We start from the raw sequence: 16,458 nt of genomic DNA, 5'->3' as shown, positions 1-16,458 counted from the left end.
AAATTTTAGTATAAAAATAGAGTAGTTATAACATACATTTAAAATAATTCTAAGATCAAAAGATGTAATCATTTTAAACAAACAAATAGATAAATTGCTTTTTATATTTCATGTAATGAGTTCCAGCACACTATTTCTTCTAACAGTTGTCTTCATCCTTGTTCTCACCTACCCTGTGTATACTGTCTCAAGCTACATTATAAACTTTCTGGGGCAGGGACTACTTCATTATTTTCTCAAGTGCCATGGACATCTATAGCACTATCTGTATGTCATGATAAAGTTTACATGTTTACTTTAAAAAGATACATTGTTACTTAATACCTGAAGTGCTTAAAAATGTACCAGATAAATTCAGTAAGTGACCTGAACAGACCTGATACATCATAAAGTTGCATAGAGAAATAGTCCTGAAACTTATGGATATGAAATGCTCAAGCCAAATATTTGCAATACCCCCTCCACCTAAGCAATTTCACTCATCCGCCTCACAAAACATAACTGCTGTTGTATAACTGTGCACTGTTAAACTTACCATACTTCATACCAGAGAGGGCTGCAATTCATCACTGAGTGAAGCGATTATATTAAAAATTAATTTAAGCAGCTTGGGATCCTTTAAGAAGGGAAACCATGATTAGTGTAAAAATATATTTAATGGACAGGGATAATTGTTAATAACAGAACTGTCAAAGAGTTCACATCCAATAAGGTTAGTTTATAGAGAGCACTTAATACATAACAAGAGGCTCTTTAACCAACAGTATAAAAAAAGTGAAGTATGGTTGCACATCAAAAGGTCAAAATCCATGAAAGTTAGACTATTTACCAAGTCCTCATTTTCTGTCCTCAAATACTTAGGTGCATGCATGTGAATGAGAAGTATACACCTGTATTTAAGGTCAGAATCCATATTCAGCCATAACAAGGGGACAGAGCTAATGATTGTTGTTTAATAGAATTTTCCACAATTAAAGGTATTAAAGCTATTAACTTGTTTGTAAACTTCCTTCTTAACAGTATGTAACTGCTATACCTGGCACTTGGGAAAGATGTGCCAGATCCATTATATAACAGGAATCTGTTAATCTGAAACTAATTTATATCCATTTGATGTCAGCATAGTTGATATAGTAAAACTTAAACTTATGGAAAAATACTACTTACTGAATAGACATTTCAAACACAAACTTTTCTGTTTTAAGTCACAGCACCCTTGAAAAATTTTGACACTGACAGTCCACAGAAGCTTTTCAACTTGCAGAAATAAAACCTAGATAATCACTGGCCACTTTATGCTGATCTTACTTTTTACTGTCATTTCTTCCAGTGATATGGGCTAGTCATTAGGATATTAAATCCATTTAATTTTCATTTAAAAATAGATTTATCAAACGTTAACAACTCAGTAGCGGACAGCGTAGATAGAAACTATGCCTGCCTAAGCAAAACCATTTAAGCTACTGACAAATCTTTTTGAAATTCTACTTTCTCTCGTGGAAGTGAAGTTTCAAGCAGTATATTTTCTTCACACAGATGAATGCAGCCATCTGAAAGACCCTGAGCTTTAGAGAAATGAATCTATATATGTAACATCACTGCAGGTAAAGTCAACTTGCACCACTGCAAACAGATAAGAACAAGTTATTAACAGGATTATAATATCCAGTGTAAACAAAATTATGAAATATGTATTTAAGTCAACGAAGTTAGGGTGAAAAGGAAATGTATATCTAGGTACCCAAGCTTATACTGTTTTAGAGGTTGTGATTTAAAAGTGTAACTGATCCAGGGGAATGGCTGACCTTAAGTTTTTATCTTTTGTATTTTTAAAATTTGTATTAATTTTACTGAACTGAATAGATTTTCACACTTGTATGTATTGTACTGTTCTCTATGGCCTCTAGCTAAGATGCTATATCAGTAATTTTTCTAACCCTTGCCAGGTAGCCAAGCATTATCTTACAAACATACCAACAAACAAAATATTGCTTTATCACTTCAAGCAATCAGAAAAGTTAAGGTCACTATTCTCTGCTTACTGTAAACTTTTGTAGGACTTGACTAACTTCACTAACAAGAAACGAGTGGAAATTTCCACAGGCATTCAGCTGTGACCTTGCATTTCCACTACATTTCACTTAAATCAACATCAAGATATTGTATCCCTAAAGTTGGTGTGGAGGGCAAGGGAAAGAGAGGGGTATTCCAATCAGTAAAAGTAAAGAAGAAAAATAAAACAAGTAAATTATCTCCATCATTCAAGAAGCAAGACTTACCTGCTGGTCGATAATGTTTTTCCATTCACGTTTGGAGAAGTAGATGGTTCAGAATGGAAAAAGTTTTTTATCCACCAGCATTTATCAAATAATTCAGGTAACCCTACAAAAGGGAACATAATAGCAGTGATTGGCATTTAATCAAAGTGCCCAAAATGGGAAAAACGTATGTTTGAAAGAAAAGGGCAATACCATGATGGGCTTTATCCTGGTCTGAGAAGTTCACGGGATCAGAACAGAAGGATGAACTACCTGATGAAACACTGGATTCAGAATTCAATCGAGCTGAGTGTAGAAAACAAAGCAATGGTCTCAATTACAGAACATACATTAATTCCACACTAAAGATTTTTTTCAAGACTTTACAGACCCCCGATACCTCATAGAAGACACTGTATAGCTAGAGATAATATCTTTTTTTCAGTAAACTTAATTTTCCAGTATTTTTATATCCCTTTTTTGCTAGGGACATTGCATGAAGGCAGGATAACTATTTTATGAGTTCACCTACTGCTACTGCTTATTCCTCACCAGAAGAGGCATGCTGAGATGTAATCTGCTGGTGTAACTTTCACTGAAGCTAAATGAAAGTTAAGTCCACAAGATGTATTTTAGGATCAGGCATATATATTGCTATTAATACAAGAGATTCAGTTCTAGAATACTGACCTTTGATATAACTAATAGGAGAGAAAAGGTGGGTGAGGTAATATCTTTTATTGGACCAACTGCTGTTGATGAGGGAGACAAGCTTCCAAAGACCTGAAGAAGAGCTCTGTGTAGGCTCAAAAGCTTCGCTCTCACCAACAGAAGTTGGTCCAATAAAAGATATTACCTCACCCACGTGGTCTCTCTAATATCCCAGGACCAACAGAGCTACAACAATACTGCACATAAGAAATAGGACACATTATACTAGAACCTTTTTTCTCCCTATGCTTTCCTAACAAAATTAATACCAATAATGCTTTACATTATAGTGTGTCATCCAAAGATCTCAAAGCATCAGAACATTTAGGCTCACAACTACTTGGGAGAAGCAGGCAAGTAGCATTTCCCCATTTTACAGATGAGGAAACAAAGGCACAGAGACATTAAGTGACCCGCCCACACAGGAAGTCTGGACCAGAGACAAAAGCCAAATCACTTGATTCCTAGTCCTCTGCATTAGCCATAAGATTTTATGTAATGACCCACCAGGGACCTCCAGATTTCAAAGCAAGAGTTGCTACAGCTTTAGCTAAAGAAGTAAAGTTCTACAGTTGGCTAATGCAAGAACTCATATCCACTATGGGTCGGCAAAGAGAGGGACTTGCAACAAACTCACCAGTGGGTTACACATCCTTCCTTTTGATGTTTATTAATGTCAACTGCAAGTTACACACTCCTCATGAGAGGAAAAAGTCTTTCCTCTTCATATGAGGAAGGAGAAGTAGGAGATTAAGTCACAGAAATACACAAGCCCCCTAAAAATTAAGATTAGCCCCCCCTCCATAGACAATAAAGAACAAAATAAACAGAACAGTCCTCAAACCTCCAAATCCCTCAGAAGTGACTTAAACACCTTACAACCAGGTGTTGAAACTTTTTCATAATCAGCATTAGTTTTGAGATGTTTCCTATCCAAAGAGATGGAGAATGTTTAGCCATGTAACTCTCTCCTTCATAAACAAGAAGAAATTGCCACGAAATAGAAAACATGCACCAGGTTTTGTTTAAAGATTTTTTTGTTTGTTTGTTTTAAAAAACACCTTACTTCTGTAGTACTGATTCTTGGCCAGGAGGCAGCCAGCTGAAGGCACAGATGCCATAGCAAAGGCACTGACTGGGGCAAAAGTCAAGCAGACTGGCACAGAACAATCTGCAGGAGAGCAACAGAAAAAAAAAAAAGAAATAGGTTGGCAATAACGAGCTCTAGTGTAAAGTGTCTTTCACACCACGGTACAGCACAACCTTGTGCAACATCTTTATTGGGGCCCTTCTGATCTTTGGGCTAAGTTTTGATGTTGATGGAACTCAGCAGATTTTAATTAAATAACTTCCGATTTACTGTACTTACACCAGCGTGAGGAAAGGGGAAAATATGTCCCAAAGAAACCTTAAACGTATAAGGTCAGGAAGCACCTCCCCCAATTTGCAATACAACAGACTTCTAATGAGCACCCCAACAGCACCCACTGGGTAACCCAACTTAACGCCCCAGCAGTTATCCTGGTGGCCTGTGCAAAGCAACCCTAAGCCCCTACCCACACTCCCCGCTGCCCCTGCAGAAGCAGAAATCCTGCTCCCTTTACCTGGATGGCCCACGCTCCCCGAAAGGCCTCCCCCTCTGCAGCGCCCCCGCCCAGCCAGCAAACGGGACGGGGCTCTGCATGCACACGCGAGCACTCCTCAGCAGCAAGCGCCCGCTGAGTAGTCGGGAAGCGCGAGGCGGTGGCGTCTGTATATAGCGGAGCCCTGGCGCGCGACTGAAACCCTAGCCGCGGGGCGCCTCCCCCGACATGGTGACCTCACACAACCCCGGCCCGGGCCAGGCGGGCGGAGTGAAATCCCGGCGGTGGGAAGGGGAGGGGGGCGTGCGCACGTGCTGCCTAGCTGACGAGCGGGGGCGGAGCGCGTGCTGCCCTGGCTGGGAACGTCCTGCGAAGAGCACGGGGGACCTGTGCTGCCCCGGCCTGTGTGATCGCGGGGTGCAGAGGGCTCAGCGCTATAAGGAGAGAGGGTTGTTGAGGGACAGCCCCCCCCGTCCTTGCAGCTGTGGAAGTGCTGTAAGGAATGGGGTTGGGCAGGGTTTTCGGGGGCGCACACACCTCTTACAGCAGGTGGTTCCCGGCACGTAGGGAGAGTGGAGACAGGGGAACCACCCCTTCATTCCTTCCTTTCCCCCCTCCCTATTTGGAAGAGGAGAGCCTTGCCGCACAATCACGCCACTGCTGATGATCTCACGCTCTATAGAGAGGCTTCTAGCTCGTCCCCACGCCCGCACTTTTCCCTAATATTCAGTCCATTTATTGGGGTTGCATGGTGGGGGGAAAGATTAGTGGCCCAAAAGTGCTATTCAAAGACCTCTGTTTTAAGCAGTCAACGGGGAGAGGATTTGCAGAAGGGAGTTGCCAGCAGCTCTCACAATTTTATCGTGGGTCTTGTGGTATGCGTTGCGTTTCTCAAAACCCCAGCTTCTGAAATCCTGTGATTAGATAAGACTCTCCGCTTTCATTGAAGAAATTAGTTTCCAACCCTTCTAATTGCAGAGAAAAGCTTGAAAATGTGCCGTGACTGCACCCTAAAGGTTCAGAAACTACATGGCAAATAAAAACAACACAATTAAAAAAAAATTGGGGCTGTGACTCATGGTGTTTTGTTTTTCTTTTAAACATATGGGGTTGGCATGTCTATCTACGTATTTATACCATACTTAATCATCACCATGGCATCTGAACACTTTAAATCCAAAACAACCTAATCATGAAAGGTTTGATGTTTGCCCTCAGAGCTATGCAGAATTGCCAACAGCAATAAAGCTAGTCAAACTTTTAATCAAAAACGGTTTTCAGTTGGAAAATGCTCTTTGACAAACTTTTTTTTTGTGCAAAATTGTATCAATTTCTTTCTAAAAAACTTTTCATTTCAAAATTTGTTATATTAAAAATGTAAAAGGCTCAAAATCTAAACAAAGCATTTTGATTTCCAAAAAAAAAAATTTGATGTAATTTTGTTTCACAATTTAAAAAATGGCTTTTTAATCTTAAGGAGGAACACTTTTAGCCATATCTCATAGGAGGATTGGCAGAGATGAAAACACAGCTTATGTTGCAGTTGTCACATCATTTGATGCTGCTTAACTCCCTTGAGTGGTATATCCTATCTTATACCAAAAGAACCGGAACAGGGTTGGTGATGTCTTCTTCTAGTGCATTTAGTAAAAGTGAAATGATACTTATGGGAAACATATTGCTTATGAAAGTGTACAACAGCAGAGCTCCTGCCCTGCGATCATCCTCTAATGACACTGTATAGTATAGGGTCTTTGCATTGATCTTCTGTCAGAGATTTAAATGGCAGCTTTGACTGACTATCCTGAGTTGAACGTGGAGGCTTGCCTTGGTTAAAATAGTAAGGCTGACTAGGATAAGTAACTGACAATTGGTTTGGTACTAACTGTACTTAGATCATTTACTTCAGGGGTCTCGAACTCCCGGCCTGCGGGCCATCTGCAGCCCGCGAGCCTCCCCAATGTGGCCCGCGGGGCTCCAGCAGTTTTGGGGACGGGTCTATCCCTTGGTCCCACCTGCTGCCGCCCCCAGGCGCTCCCCCCTCAGGGGCCCCAGCAGCGCAGCGGAGCTGAGCGGCGTCTGCCTGCTCACTCCAGTGGCTGCTGGCCCCTCCCTGTGGCCCAGGGGTTGGGTAGGGCTGTGCCTCCACGCACTGCCCCTGCCCCAAGCATCCCTGTGGCCAATGGGACACTGCGGGGGCAGAAGCACGCGGAGGCCCCCCGGCCAGCCCCGCCTTGGAGCCCCAGGTAAGCACCGCACCCCCTCCCACCTCCCAGAGCCTGCACCCCCACCCTGTCCCCACATACCCCCCTCCTGCCTCCAAACTCCCTCCCAGAGCCTGCACCCCCTTCCCCTTCCCACACCCCCCCTCGCACCCCCAAACTCCTTCCCAGAGCCTGTGCCCCGTCCCCACACCCTCCTGCCCCCAAACTCCCTCCTACAGCCCGCACCCCGTCCCCACACACACTCCCGCCCCCAAACTCCATTCCAGAGCCTGCACCCCAGACCCCCTCCCCCACCCAAACTCCCTCCCAGAGCCCAACCTCTCACCCCTTCTGCACCCAAACTCCCTCCCAGAGCCTGCACCCCAATCCCCTACCCCAGTCCTCCTCCCCCACCCAAACTCCATTCCAGAGCCTTAGGCAGGTGGGGGGCGGAGTTTTTGGGGGGCAGGTTCTAGGTGGCATGAGTGACATTGGCCCGCTGGGAGGATTTGAGGACTGGCACTGGCCCTAAGGTAGATTGAGTTTGAGACCCCTGATTTACTTCTTGTTTTTGCCTTGGAATGTTAGTAAATCGATATACAGAGTAGTACTTCATTATGTTAGTTTTGAAAGATTAATAATATATCTTTAAAACACACTAGTTTATGTTCCACATGATGTTGTTTGCAGAATCTTGTTTCAAGGTAGCTAAACAGAACTCTGAACTGATTTTATCTGCATTATTGGCTCAGCTTATCTAATACCTGTTAGATCATATTTACTGACTCAGTGAAGAATTTCCCTCTTGGTACTTTCGTATTGGCAGACATTAGATACTACTGTTTACTCTCATTTACTGCATGCCATCAATGCCACAATGGCCCTTTAATTGTTAACTCCACTGTAACTGGGTCCAGGGTTTAGAAAGGCATTTATCATGTTCACCACAGTCTTATAGGAGGAGCTAGTAGCACCACTTCTGATTAAAGGTGCCCAATACTTCCCAATATAAGAACCTGTTTTCAGTTACTTATAACTTTACCAAACCTTAACTATTTGGGATGAAATTTTCCATTCTTCCTGTCTGCCTCAAGATGATTTTTTTTCTATTAAATTTTAGCCAGTTGGTTCAGCCACTTCCAAGAATGAGGCTAGTGAAAAATATTGTCTTGCCCCTGTAAAAAAAATCCTGGTGACCCTTTCTTTGAAAAGCTCTAGTACCATTCTGCTTTGGATCAGGTACTTGAATCATAGAATATCAGGGCTGGAAGGGACCTGGTCATCTAGTCCAACCCCCTGCTCAAAGCAGGACCAATCCCCATACAGATTTTTGTCCCAAATCCCTAAATGGCCCCCTCAAGGATTGAGCTCACAACCCTGGGTTTAGTAGGCCAATGCGCAAACCACTGAGCTATCCCTTCCCCCCAAATATGGTAGGGGCATGGTCTTTGTATCAGGAATATTGCTTTTGTCATCCTGTCATCCACTCTGAAGTTTGGAAATGCCAAAATTAAGGTTGCCTGTGTAAGCTTAATTCAGTTCCATGGTGCTTGTGCATTTTGATACAGTGCTCCATTACATAATCACCTATTGCTTTTTCTCCCACAGGACTCTGACTTCATTCAGTGACAGGATGGATGGTGCTCACTTGCTGAGAAGCTTTCTCTATTTTGTTTTCTCCTCATTGTTCAGTGTGTCGCCCCTGGCCTTATTTTCCGTATGCTATTCAAATGCTGCTTGAAGACAGGATTATTAATTATTAATTTCCTCATGGGCCTTTTTGTGGTGCTCATCAGTATAGCATCTGACTGCTTCACCAATATCAATGATTTTTTTCACAATACTTCTGTAAAATGAAGGGTATTATTATCCCTATTTTGCAGATAGGGAACTGAAGCACAGAAAGTTTAAGGTCAAAAGTATCCACTGATCTGGGGTGCCAAATCTGATGTGCCTAGGACCTGATTTTTCAGAGTACTTATTTTATAGTTCTCTGAACATAGACCAGTTCTACCATCAGTTTTCAGCTCTGAGGGTTCAGCATTTCTGCAAATCAGGCCAGTCAGGCACCCAGAAAACGATGAATACAAAGTTAACAGCCACCCATGGTTTAAGTGACTTGCCTAACATCACATAGGAACTCTGTGGCAGAGACAGGAATAGAATCCAGTTCTCCAGGGCTGCATTCAATTCACCTAACCATGAGACCATCCTTCCTATTCTTGCAATCTCCCGCTTCATTGAATTCCAACTTCTGCAACAAATGAAGCAGGGGTCCTGCAGACGAGAGTCTCCTACACTGCACAACTATGCTCCACTATCAGAGCATATCCATTCTGTGCTGAATAAGGCAAGGGTGGAAAATAGTAATATGAGATCATGTAATTAAAGACTGTATCGTAATGCATATGCACAAGGGACCAGATTAAGGTTGTACAAGCTACCTTAATTCTGCCATATCCTAACTTTTGAGTACTTGACTTTGCAACCTTAATAATTGCTTTTAATGTAGTTTTATGTATGTGTGCATGTGCATAATTAAAGTTACAAGATTGAATTATATGGTGCCCCAAGCCTTCATAGAACCTATCACAATTATAAAACAAATTCGAAAAACAAAGGCAACATGGCCAAAATAAATATATCTCCTATCCAGTGCAGAGTTCAAACATACAATCTACAATGTCAGATATTACCTGGCATAACCCATCTTTAAAATGTACAAAAATAAAATGACATCTCAACAAAACCAGAACAATTCCACCTTGAAGTCAAGCTAAATTAATCATTTGCAATAAATAGTTTATCTAATAACTTAGCTGATCTCAAACTTAGCTGCTTTCTTTGCTCTTGGAATATCTGAGATCAGACTGTGAGCTCCTTGATTGTATTTGTTGTGTGAAATTATTAAACAGTTTTTTGTATTCCAACTCCCTCACTGTTGTATTCATTATGAACAGGACTCAGAGTATTTAACATTTGCTATTTGAGCAGTGGTTGTTCTGATTGGTCAAATAAGTCACATGCCTGTTCTTTGAATGACTGTGCAAGTACTTCCAGCATGTCTGTTTAGTGTGAACTTAAAAGATGGCATGAGAATGGCCTAAGCAAGTTCATTTAAACATTCAACCAGAATATTTTTGGTAATACCCACCCATCTGTGCCTAAAAGGATGCCACAGGTTTTCTCTGGCATATGATGAAGAGTAGAGCATTCCAGTGTCTCAAGACTTCGAGAGAGCAGGCAGTACCCTGCTTCCAATGTTCAGGAGAATCTAAGAAACACAAGGATATTACATCATCTAGTCATCTCACTAAATGTGAGTTGACACAAGTGGCTCTCATATACATGAGAATTAGATGGCAAGACTGAATAAAGTCATAGACGTGTCAATAGTGACTCCATAGTTGAGACTGCACTGTGATTTGCACTTAAAGCAGAGTTGAAATCACTCTGTTTCACATGTTAAAGATAGAGTTTAATCTCTGGATTTGGCACAATAACTATTCAGAGGAAGATTTAATTTCTTTGTAATTTTTTTAGTGAAAACGTTGCCAGCTTTTGCAGAGGAAATATTTAAAAATGCTCCCTTTTTGAAATGTCGCCCCCTCACATTTCTTTGGGTTCCTATAGCTAAACAACAGTTGCTGCAAATTCCAAGCTTCACACACGCATTCTGATAACTCTTCATGTTTAATGGTAACATTTGAAAGCGGCCTATGTGCAAGAAGCTATTTCTATTATTCAGAATAATGGTTCTGAGCTATGCAAAGATTAGCTATCAAAACCTCTCCGGTTTCTTAGCTACTTCCATTGAACAATCCTGGCAGCCTGCCTGTCTCACTGATTGGGCTCTGCACACACTACTAATGAGCCAGAGAGCCACACCAGACAGCAGGAAGTATGGCTTTGGGCTCAGGGAAATATGGGCTTGGGGGACCCATGAGAAGTTAAACAGAAATGTGAGGGCAGGTAAAGAGAGTGGGGTTATTTTAACCTATGCCAGCTAGCAAGAGTCTCCAAGAGGCCATACACTAGCTCGGTATAGACTGAGCACATGATGGACTGGATATGCACTTCTCTGTCCCCGTGCCAGGGTTAGGTGGGGTATGTTACCATGCCATCTCTATCAAATGAGAGCTCCCATGCACTGTGGAATTCTCAGCTGGCAGTTCTGGCTGCTATTTGGACCTTTTACACCATCACTGCTTATGTACTAAACAATCTCACCCATTAGGTGAAATTGTTGTTTTTTTTTAAATCAGGAAACAAATTTGTGATGCTCCTTGCATTTTTTCCTGATTGGTCCATCATTCATTCAGTTTAGCTCCTTTCCTTGTGTTGTCTGTCTGCAAGAGTAAACACTACTAATCATCTTGGCAAGTTGTAGATTCAAACCAGGCAACATCAAAAGCAAAGTAATTCTTGAATTTCAGCCTCATTACAGCTCACCTCAGTGATGTGCAAGTCAACTCACCAGATGTCAACAAGAGTGGGGGAGAGGGGGGAAATACTTTTCAGCAGTAAGTTGTGTTACCAAAAACTCCTGGAAAAGATTGTTGCAAAATTGTTTGCACCACTCTACTAATATAATTTTTAGCTTAAAAAGAGATTAAAGGTCATTCACAGTTGAGTACATACATCAAGCTGTCAAAGGTATTGATAACATTTCTCTTTTTCAATATGCATATATTATGTGCAGCTATATAGCATGGTGCTCACAATGGTATGATCTTGTCACAAGGAAACATAGACACTTCAGTACTTGTCATATTAACATTCATCCTACATTTTAGCATTTAATTAAAATGCTTTTTAGGGAGGATGCACATATTATATGCTCAACAAGATGATTAAATACCTCCAGCAAACTGAATCTTTTGCTTCCTTTCCAAGATAGTACATGAATTGTTTCCAGCTCTCACTTGGGATTCTTTCATTGTCTTCATCTCTTATGTATTCCAAACAAGAAGCCTTAAGCAATAGACAAAGTGTCTAAATAAGGAATAGTGATCATAAATCATAGTCTTACCAAGTGGAATAGGATTAAAATAGGATTTTAATTACAAACATGTTAATATAACCCTATGGGTATATAAATACAGACTCTTTTGCAGACATGAGAGGAGATGGTTAGGCAACTCAAATCCATGTCCATTTTACAGTTACAAGCTACAAATATATGAGCATTTTAATATCCATATTGTTTGGTTCAAACAAACATTTTTTATCTAGTCTCTGCTTTTTCTACCTGCTGAGTGGATCTAACTAACCTACATAAAATCGCCTCAGTTACTATTGCTTCATATTTTCTTTGTGATACATACAGTAGCACAACATCAAATATATTTGAACACATACATACACACAAAAACCCCAAAGAAAATATTATCTTAATGCCAGGTTAAGAAATACATTTTCAGTGTGATGCCTGGACATTTTAACATTACACCTTTGTGAGAACCAAACACTACCGGGAGAGGAGGGAGGGCCACGGAGGGAGCTTGTCAGGCTTTCAGTCTGTCCAGTTGATATCCACCCAGGTCCTCAAAGGGGCTGGATCTGGATTGCTTGTTGAAATAAGTGTGATTCAGTATTTTTTTATAAGTTTCATTGAAACAAACAACATAAAAATCAAGAAAACCTCACAAAAGATAAGCTATTAATATTAAATTAAACTAGAAATAAAGCAATACAACTATCAATTTAATAGCAAAATCTAATCAACATAGCAAACAAGTTAGTCTCAACTTTGGATTGTAGTAAAAATCATGTTTGTTATATCAAAGTAATACCAAAACTAATAAATTCTTATAAATTCTAAGAGGGAGTCTAAGGAGGAAGTTGGCCAATTGGTTACAAATCCTAACTAAGGAATTTTCCCAAAATCAAATCTTGGAGCTGATTAGATATCTTAATTCTGAAACCAAGTTATTATCTATGTCTGAACCAATTGTATGTCTCAGAGCCAATTATAAAGCTTCCTTGTTAGTTTAAAACTCCTATGGTGGCTAACCCTTTCTTCCCTCTCTCCCCCATCATAAGGATATCATAAAAGCCACTTTAACAGGACATTCTTAATAAACAAAAGTTTCACATGTTCTATTTACCAGAAATGTCAAATGATAATCTCTCAGGACTTCTAAATATAGAACACAGAACACACACTAATGATTAATCTTATAAGAGATGATTTAGGGCCGTTTAAACCTGGGGAATTTCTTTATGGTGCCTTACCCATAAGGACTTTTTGAGAGTTCATACACGCATGCCGCCAGCCACACTTTCACACCCTAAGATTAAGAATATAAAAAGGTTCAGACATCTCCCAGCTAATAAAAATAGATTAAATGAAAATAAGTTACTTAAAGTGACAAGGGGGTTGCAAATTCTTTAGCTTTTGCAGTCTTCTCAACTCTAAAGAGTATGAGCTGGTACCACAGTCAAAGAGCCAGATGGTTATGTTCTACTGGCACAACTCTATTCACTAGTGTACCCAGGGGTGCTGGAACAATTTGTATATTGGGGATGCTGAGAGCCATTGAACCAATCTGTTAATCCTGTATATAATGGAAACCAGTTGAAGCAAGGGGGTGCAGAAGCACCCCCAGCACTCCTAGTTCCTGCACCAATGAGTGGATCTTCAGCTTTAAGGATCAAGAAAAGGTTTGCAAGATATTCATCTGAATACAGTGAATGGAGCCAAAGGGGACCTGGTGAGATACAAATCAGTATTATACAGTATTATAATATGCTGGGGGGTAGGGGGTTAGTTCTGAATTATGCAGGACATATTGTATGTTTGTTACCATACACACCTAATTTCTTGACCAAATCACCACATGCGAAAGGAAACAATCACATTTTTCTAGCTTTTTAATATAGTTTGACAGGTATGGCTATGAAAACTGTAGCTCATAATTTTATATTAGTGAACAAGGTTGAGATACTATAATATCCTGTCCTAATGCGATCTATTGTGGTACTCTTATTTCCTGCTTCTGTTATCTGCCTACTGCTGGAAAGTTCACCCACCGGTGCTGTTGTTGCTTTTGAATACAGTCATGTATTGTTGACCATTCTCTCTGTTTGATTTGTTTTTTGATGATAAATGGATGTCTGGAGGCAGTCACCAAACTTTAATTTGACTGAACAGATCATATCTGAAAATCACAATTTTGCTAGAACATAGTTGAAAAGTAAGCAATAATTTCACACCTGTCCATACATACAAGCTGTTTATTGGTTTTCTGCAATATACACTGCAATATTTTAACTTGTATTTATTGCAGTGTTCACATATATTATCATCAGTACTACTAAAAATGACTAGGTAAATGGAAAAAATACTATGTTTACCCAAAGATCATTTGATATTGGGGAAAAACACATGTTCATCCAGGGGATACCATATTCCCTGAATAATTCACATAACGCACATAAGTAGTTATTTTGCATGTGTTAAGAAATCTAAAGAAAGACAGTATTATGAATGTACGTTCTCAGGTTTCCCTTTCTAAAAGTCCTTCATAACTGAACCTTTATTCCTTTGCTTGAAAGCCTTGTCAACACACACACACAGACACACATGCACATGCTAGGCCCGATTCTCATGTTGCACTGGTATAACTATTGATTTCAGCAAAATCACTTGATTTACAATTGTATTAAGTGGTCTACCTCTTCTCTCCTCATTGCTCTCTCCACTCATCTTGCACTGGCTTCCTTTCTTCCTGTAACGGCGTTGGCACCTGCCTCTCGCGAGCACCCCCTCTCTGGCCAATACGTGCCTGCAATCCTTCAATCTTTTTCACGGCGTGGCACCCACCTCTCACAGGCACCCCCTTTCTGGTTGCATGTGAGCCTGCTTTTTTTTCAGTTCTTACAATGGGGTGGCAAACACCTCTCGCAAGCACTCCCCACCCCCACCCCCAGCCAATGTTTTTTCAGCAGGCCTTCAACGACTCAGCCCTCTGGCCGAGTCATACACACTGTCCCGCCTTCAGGGGTATACAGTCTCTAGCTCTTTCTCATGGCCCGGTTATGGGACTGTAGCACTCAGACTTCCTCCCCAGAGACATTGCCTTCTTTAACAGCCCAACAGGGGCCCATCTCAGTACCCTCAGTTGGTGTCCTTTCGGCAGCCCTCCCTGGCCTCAGTCTTCAACCATACCAGCAGGGCCCATCACAGTATTTGGCTAGGGTCTGGGCTCAGCCTGCCTCCACAGATCTGTCCATGGTCCTGCTGCTCTTCCAGGCACCCATTCTTTGGTAGCCTTCCTTAGGGCTCAGTCCTGCCTGCAGTGAGCTGTGCACAGTCCTGCTGCTCTTCCAGCCAACCAACCACCCAGATCTCCCTCTTCAAGCTCCAGGCAGCAACTGACTGCTGTGCCTCTACTGGGTCTATTTATGTGCTCCTGGTCACTGATTGGTCGCTCCAGCAGCCCCTCTGATTGGCTGCTCCCCTGCAGTCAGTCTAGGCAGCCTGGAGGACTTCTCTTCTGCTCTTTTCCCTGCCTCCAGCAGGGGGCCTCCAGGCCAAGTCCACCCCATCACAAAACTCCTGAACATCATCTGACCATTGATAATGCAGGAACCTTCCAATCTGTGTTTTACAGATTCATAGAAGGATGATTAGATTATCTAATCTGACCTACTGTATATCACAGGCTATTACATTTCATCAAGCTTACTTCTATATTGAGCTCAATAATTTGTGTTGGGCTAATGTATATATTTCAGAAAGGCATCTAATCTTGATTTGAAAACATCAAGAGATGTAGAAAAATCATTTCTGCTGTGGTTTGTTCCAATGGTTAATTACCCTCACTGTTTAAAATTTGTGGCTTTTCCTGCCTCATGGAAAAGCCTGTCTTATCTTCCTCCATTCTCAGCTCTCCAGCTCATTTCTAATGTCACCCAAACCATATGTTTTCTCACGTCTAGCTTTTTGTCTGTGACAGAATACACTCCTTTATTCACACCCTATCCACTTCTGTCACAGTCTTTGCACAAAGTATGTCTTGTGAGGCGTCATCTGTAAACTCATAATTTGCTGGTCATTATTGTTGTGGTAAAATGTGTGTCAACATTGCATGTGAAGTTATAAGATATCCCTATATGATGTTATTAAAACGTGTCCCAAACCTCACAGCCCTGCCCAAACATAAATTGGCAAACAGGTCTGTCCTAAAAAAAGGAATGTGTGCTTTGCTTAATTTGCATCTTAGCAGTAAATAGAATCATCAAGCAGGGAGGGAAAGAAAGAAAGCTCAAACCGGTGAGAAAAAAAAACAACAGGGAACATCCTCCCACATAGACTCTCCATCTCCTGGTGCCCAGCTGGAAATGTTTTTCAAGAGAGGGACTGAAACTATAAAAAGGAGGGACGAACACCCCCAAAGTAACCCCTCTCTCTGCCTATCCTATTCACAGCACCTGAAGGACAAAGGAAGAATTCGTTGGACTCTGGGAGAGGGGTTCTGACCCACGTGGTTTGGTCAGTGAGACTAGTCAAAGCATGTGGTGAAAAACTTTGCTTGAATCTTACATAGTTTGTTAAGTTAGGCATTAATAAGTATTTTATCTTTGTTTTTCTTGTAACCATTTAGAATCATAGAATCATAGAATATCAGGGTTGGAAGGGACCTCAGGAGGTCATCTAGTCCAACCCCCTGCTCAAAGCAGGACCAATTCCCAACT

The 16,458-nt window shown here is 41.2% G+C and overlaps 1 protein-coding gene across 1 annotated transcript; it reads right to left on the bottom strand.

Moving 5' to 3' along the window:
* Positions 1–1,381: 1,381 nt before the first annotated feature.
* Positions 1,382–4,787, bottom strand: PPDPFL (pancreatic progenitor cell differentiation and proliferation factor like). The gene is made up of 5 exons (XM_024192838.2): positions 4,574–4,787; positions 4,036–4,140; positions 2,472–2,564; positions 2,280–2,382; positions 1,382–1,623 (listed from the first exon to the last, which is right to left on the bottom strand). The coding sequence occupies exons 2-5, from the start codon at positions 4,088–4,090 to the stop codon at positions 1,611–1,613; spliced, it is 264 nt and encodes an 87-aa protein (XP_024048606.1). The 5' UTR covers positions 4,091–4,140; positions 4,574–4,787; the 3' UTR covers positions 1,382–1,610.
* Positions 4,788–16,458: the final 11,671 nt, after the last annotated feature.

This window comes from Terrapene carolina, unplaced genomic scaffold (genome assembly GCF_002925995.2).
Source record: "Terrapene carolina triunguis isolate 2854851 unplaced genomic scaffold, T_m_triunguis-2.0 Scaffold58, whole genome shotgun sequence".
Classification (NCBI taxonomy): Eukaryota; Metazoa; Chordata; order Testudines; family Emydidae; genus Terrapene; species Terrapene triunguis.
The sequence above is the reverse complement of the archived record's forward strand: the minus strand, read 5'-3'. Positions and strand labels throughout refer to the sequence as shown.

Excerpts from the sequence above, each read along its gene's own strand:
- PPDPFL (XM_024192838.2), bottom strand. The coding sequence starts at position 4,090 with ATGGCATCTGTGCCTTCAGCTGGCTGCCTCCTGGCCAAGAATCAGTAC. Across the intron at positions 2,565-4,035 it reads CAAGAATCAGTACTACAGAA|CTCGATTGAATTCTGAATCC; the intron begins GTAAGGTGTTTT and ends TTCTACACTCAG. Across the intron at positions 2,383-2,471 it reads CCAGGATAAAGCCCATCATG|GGTTACCTGAATTATTTGAT; the intron begins GTATTGCCCTTT and ends TCCCTTTTGTAG.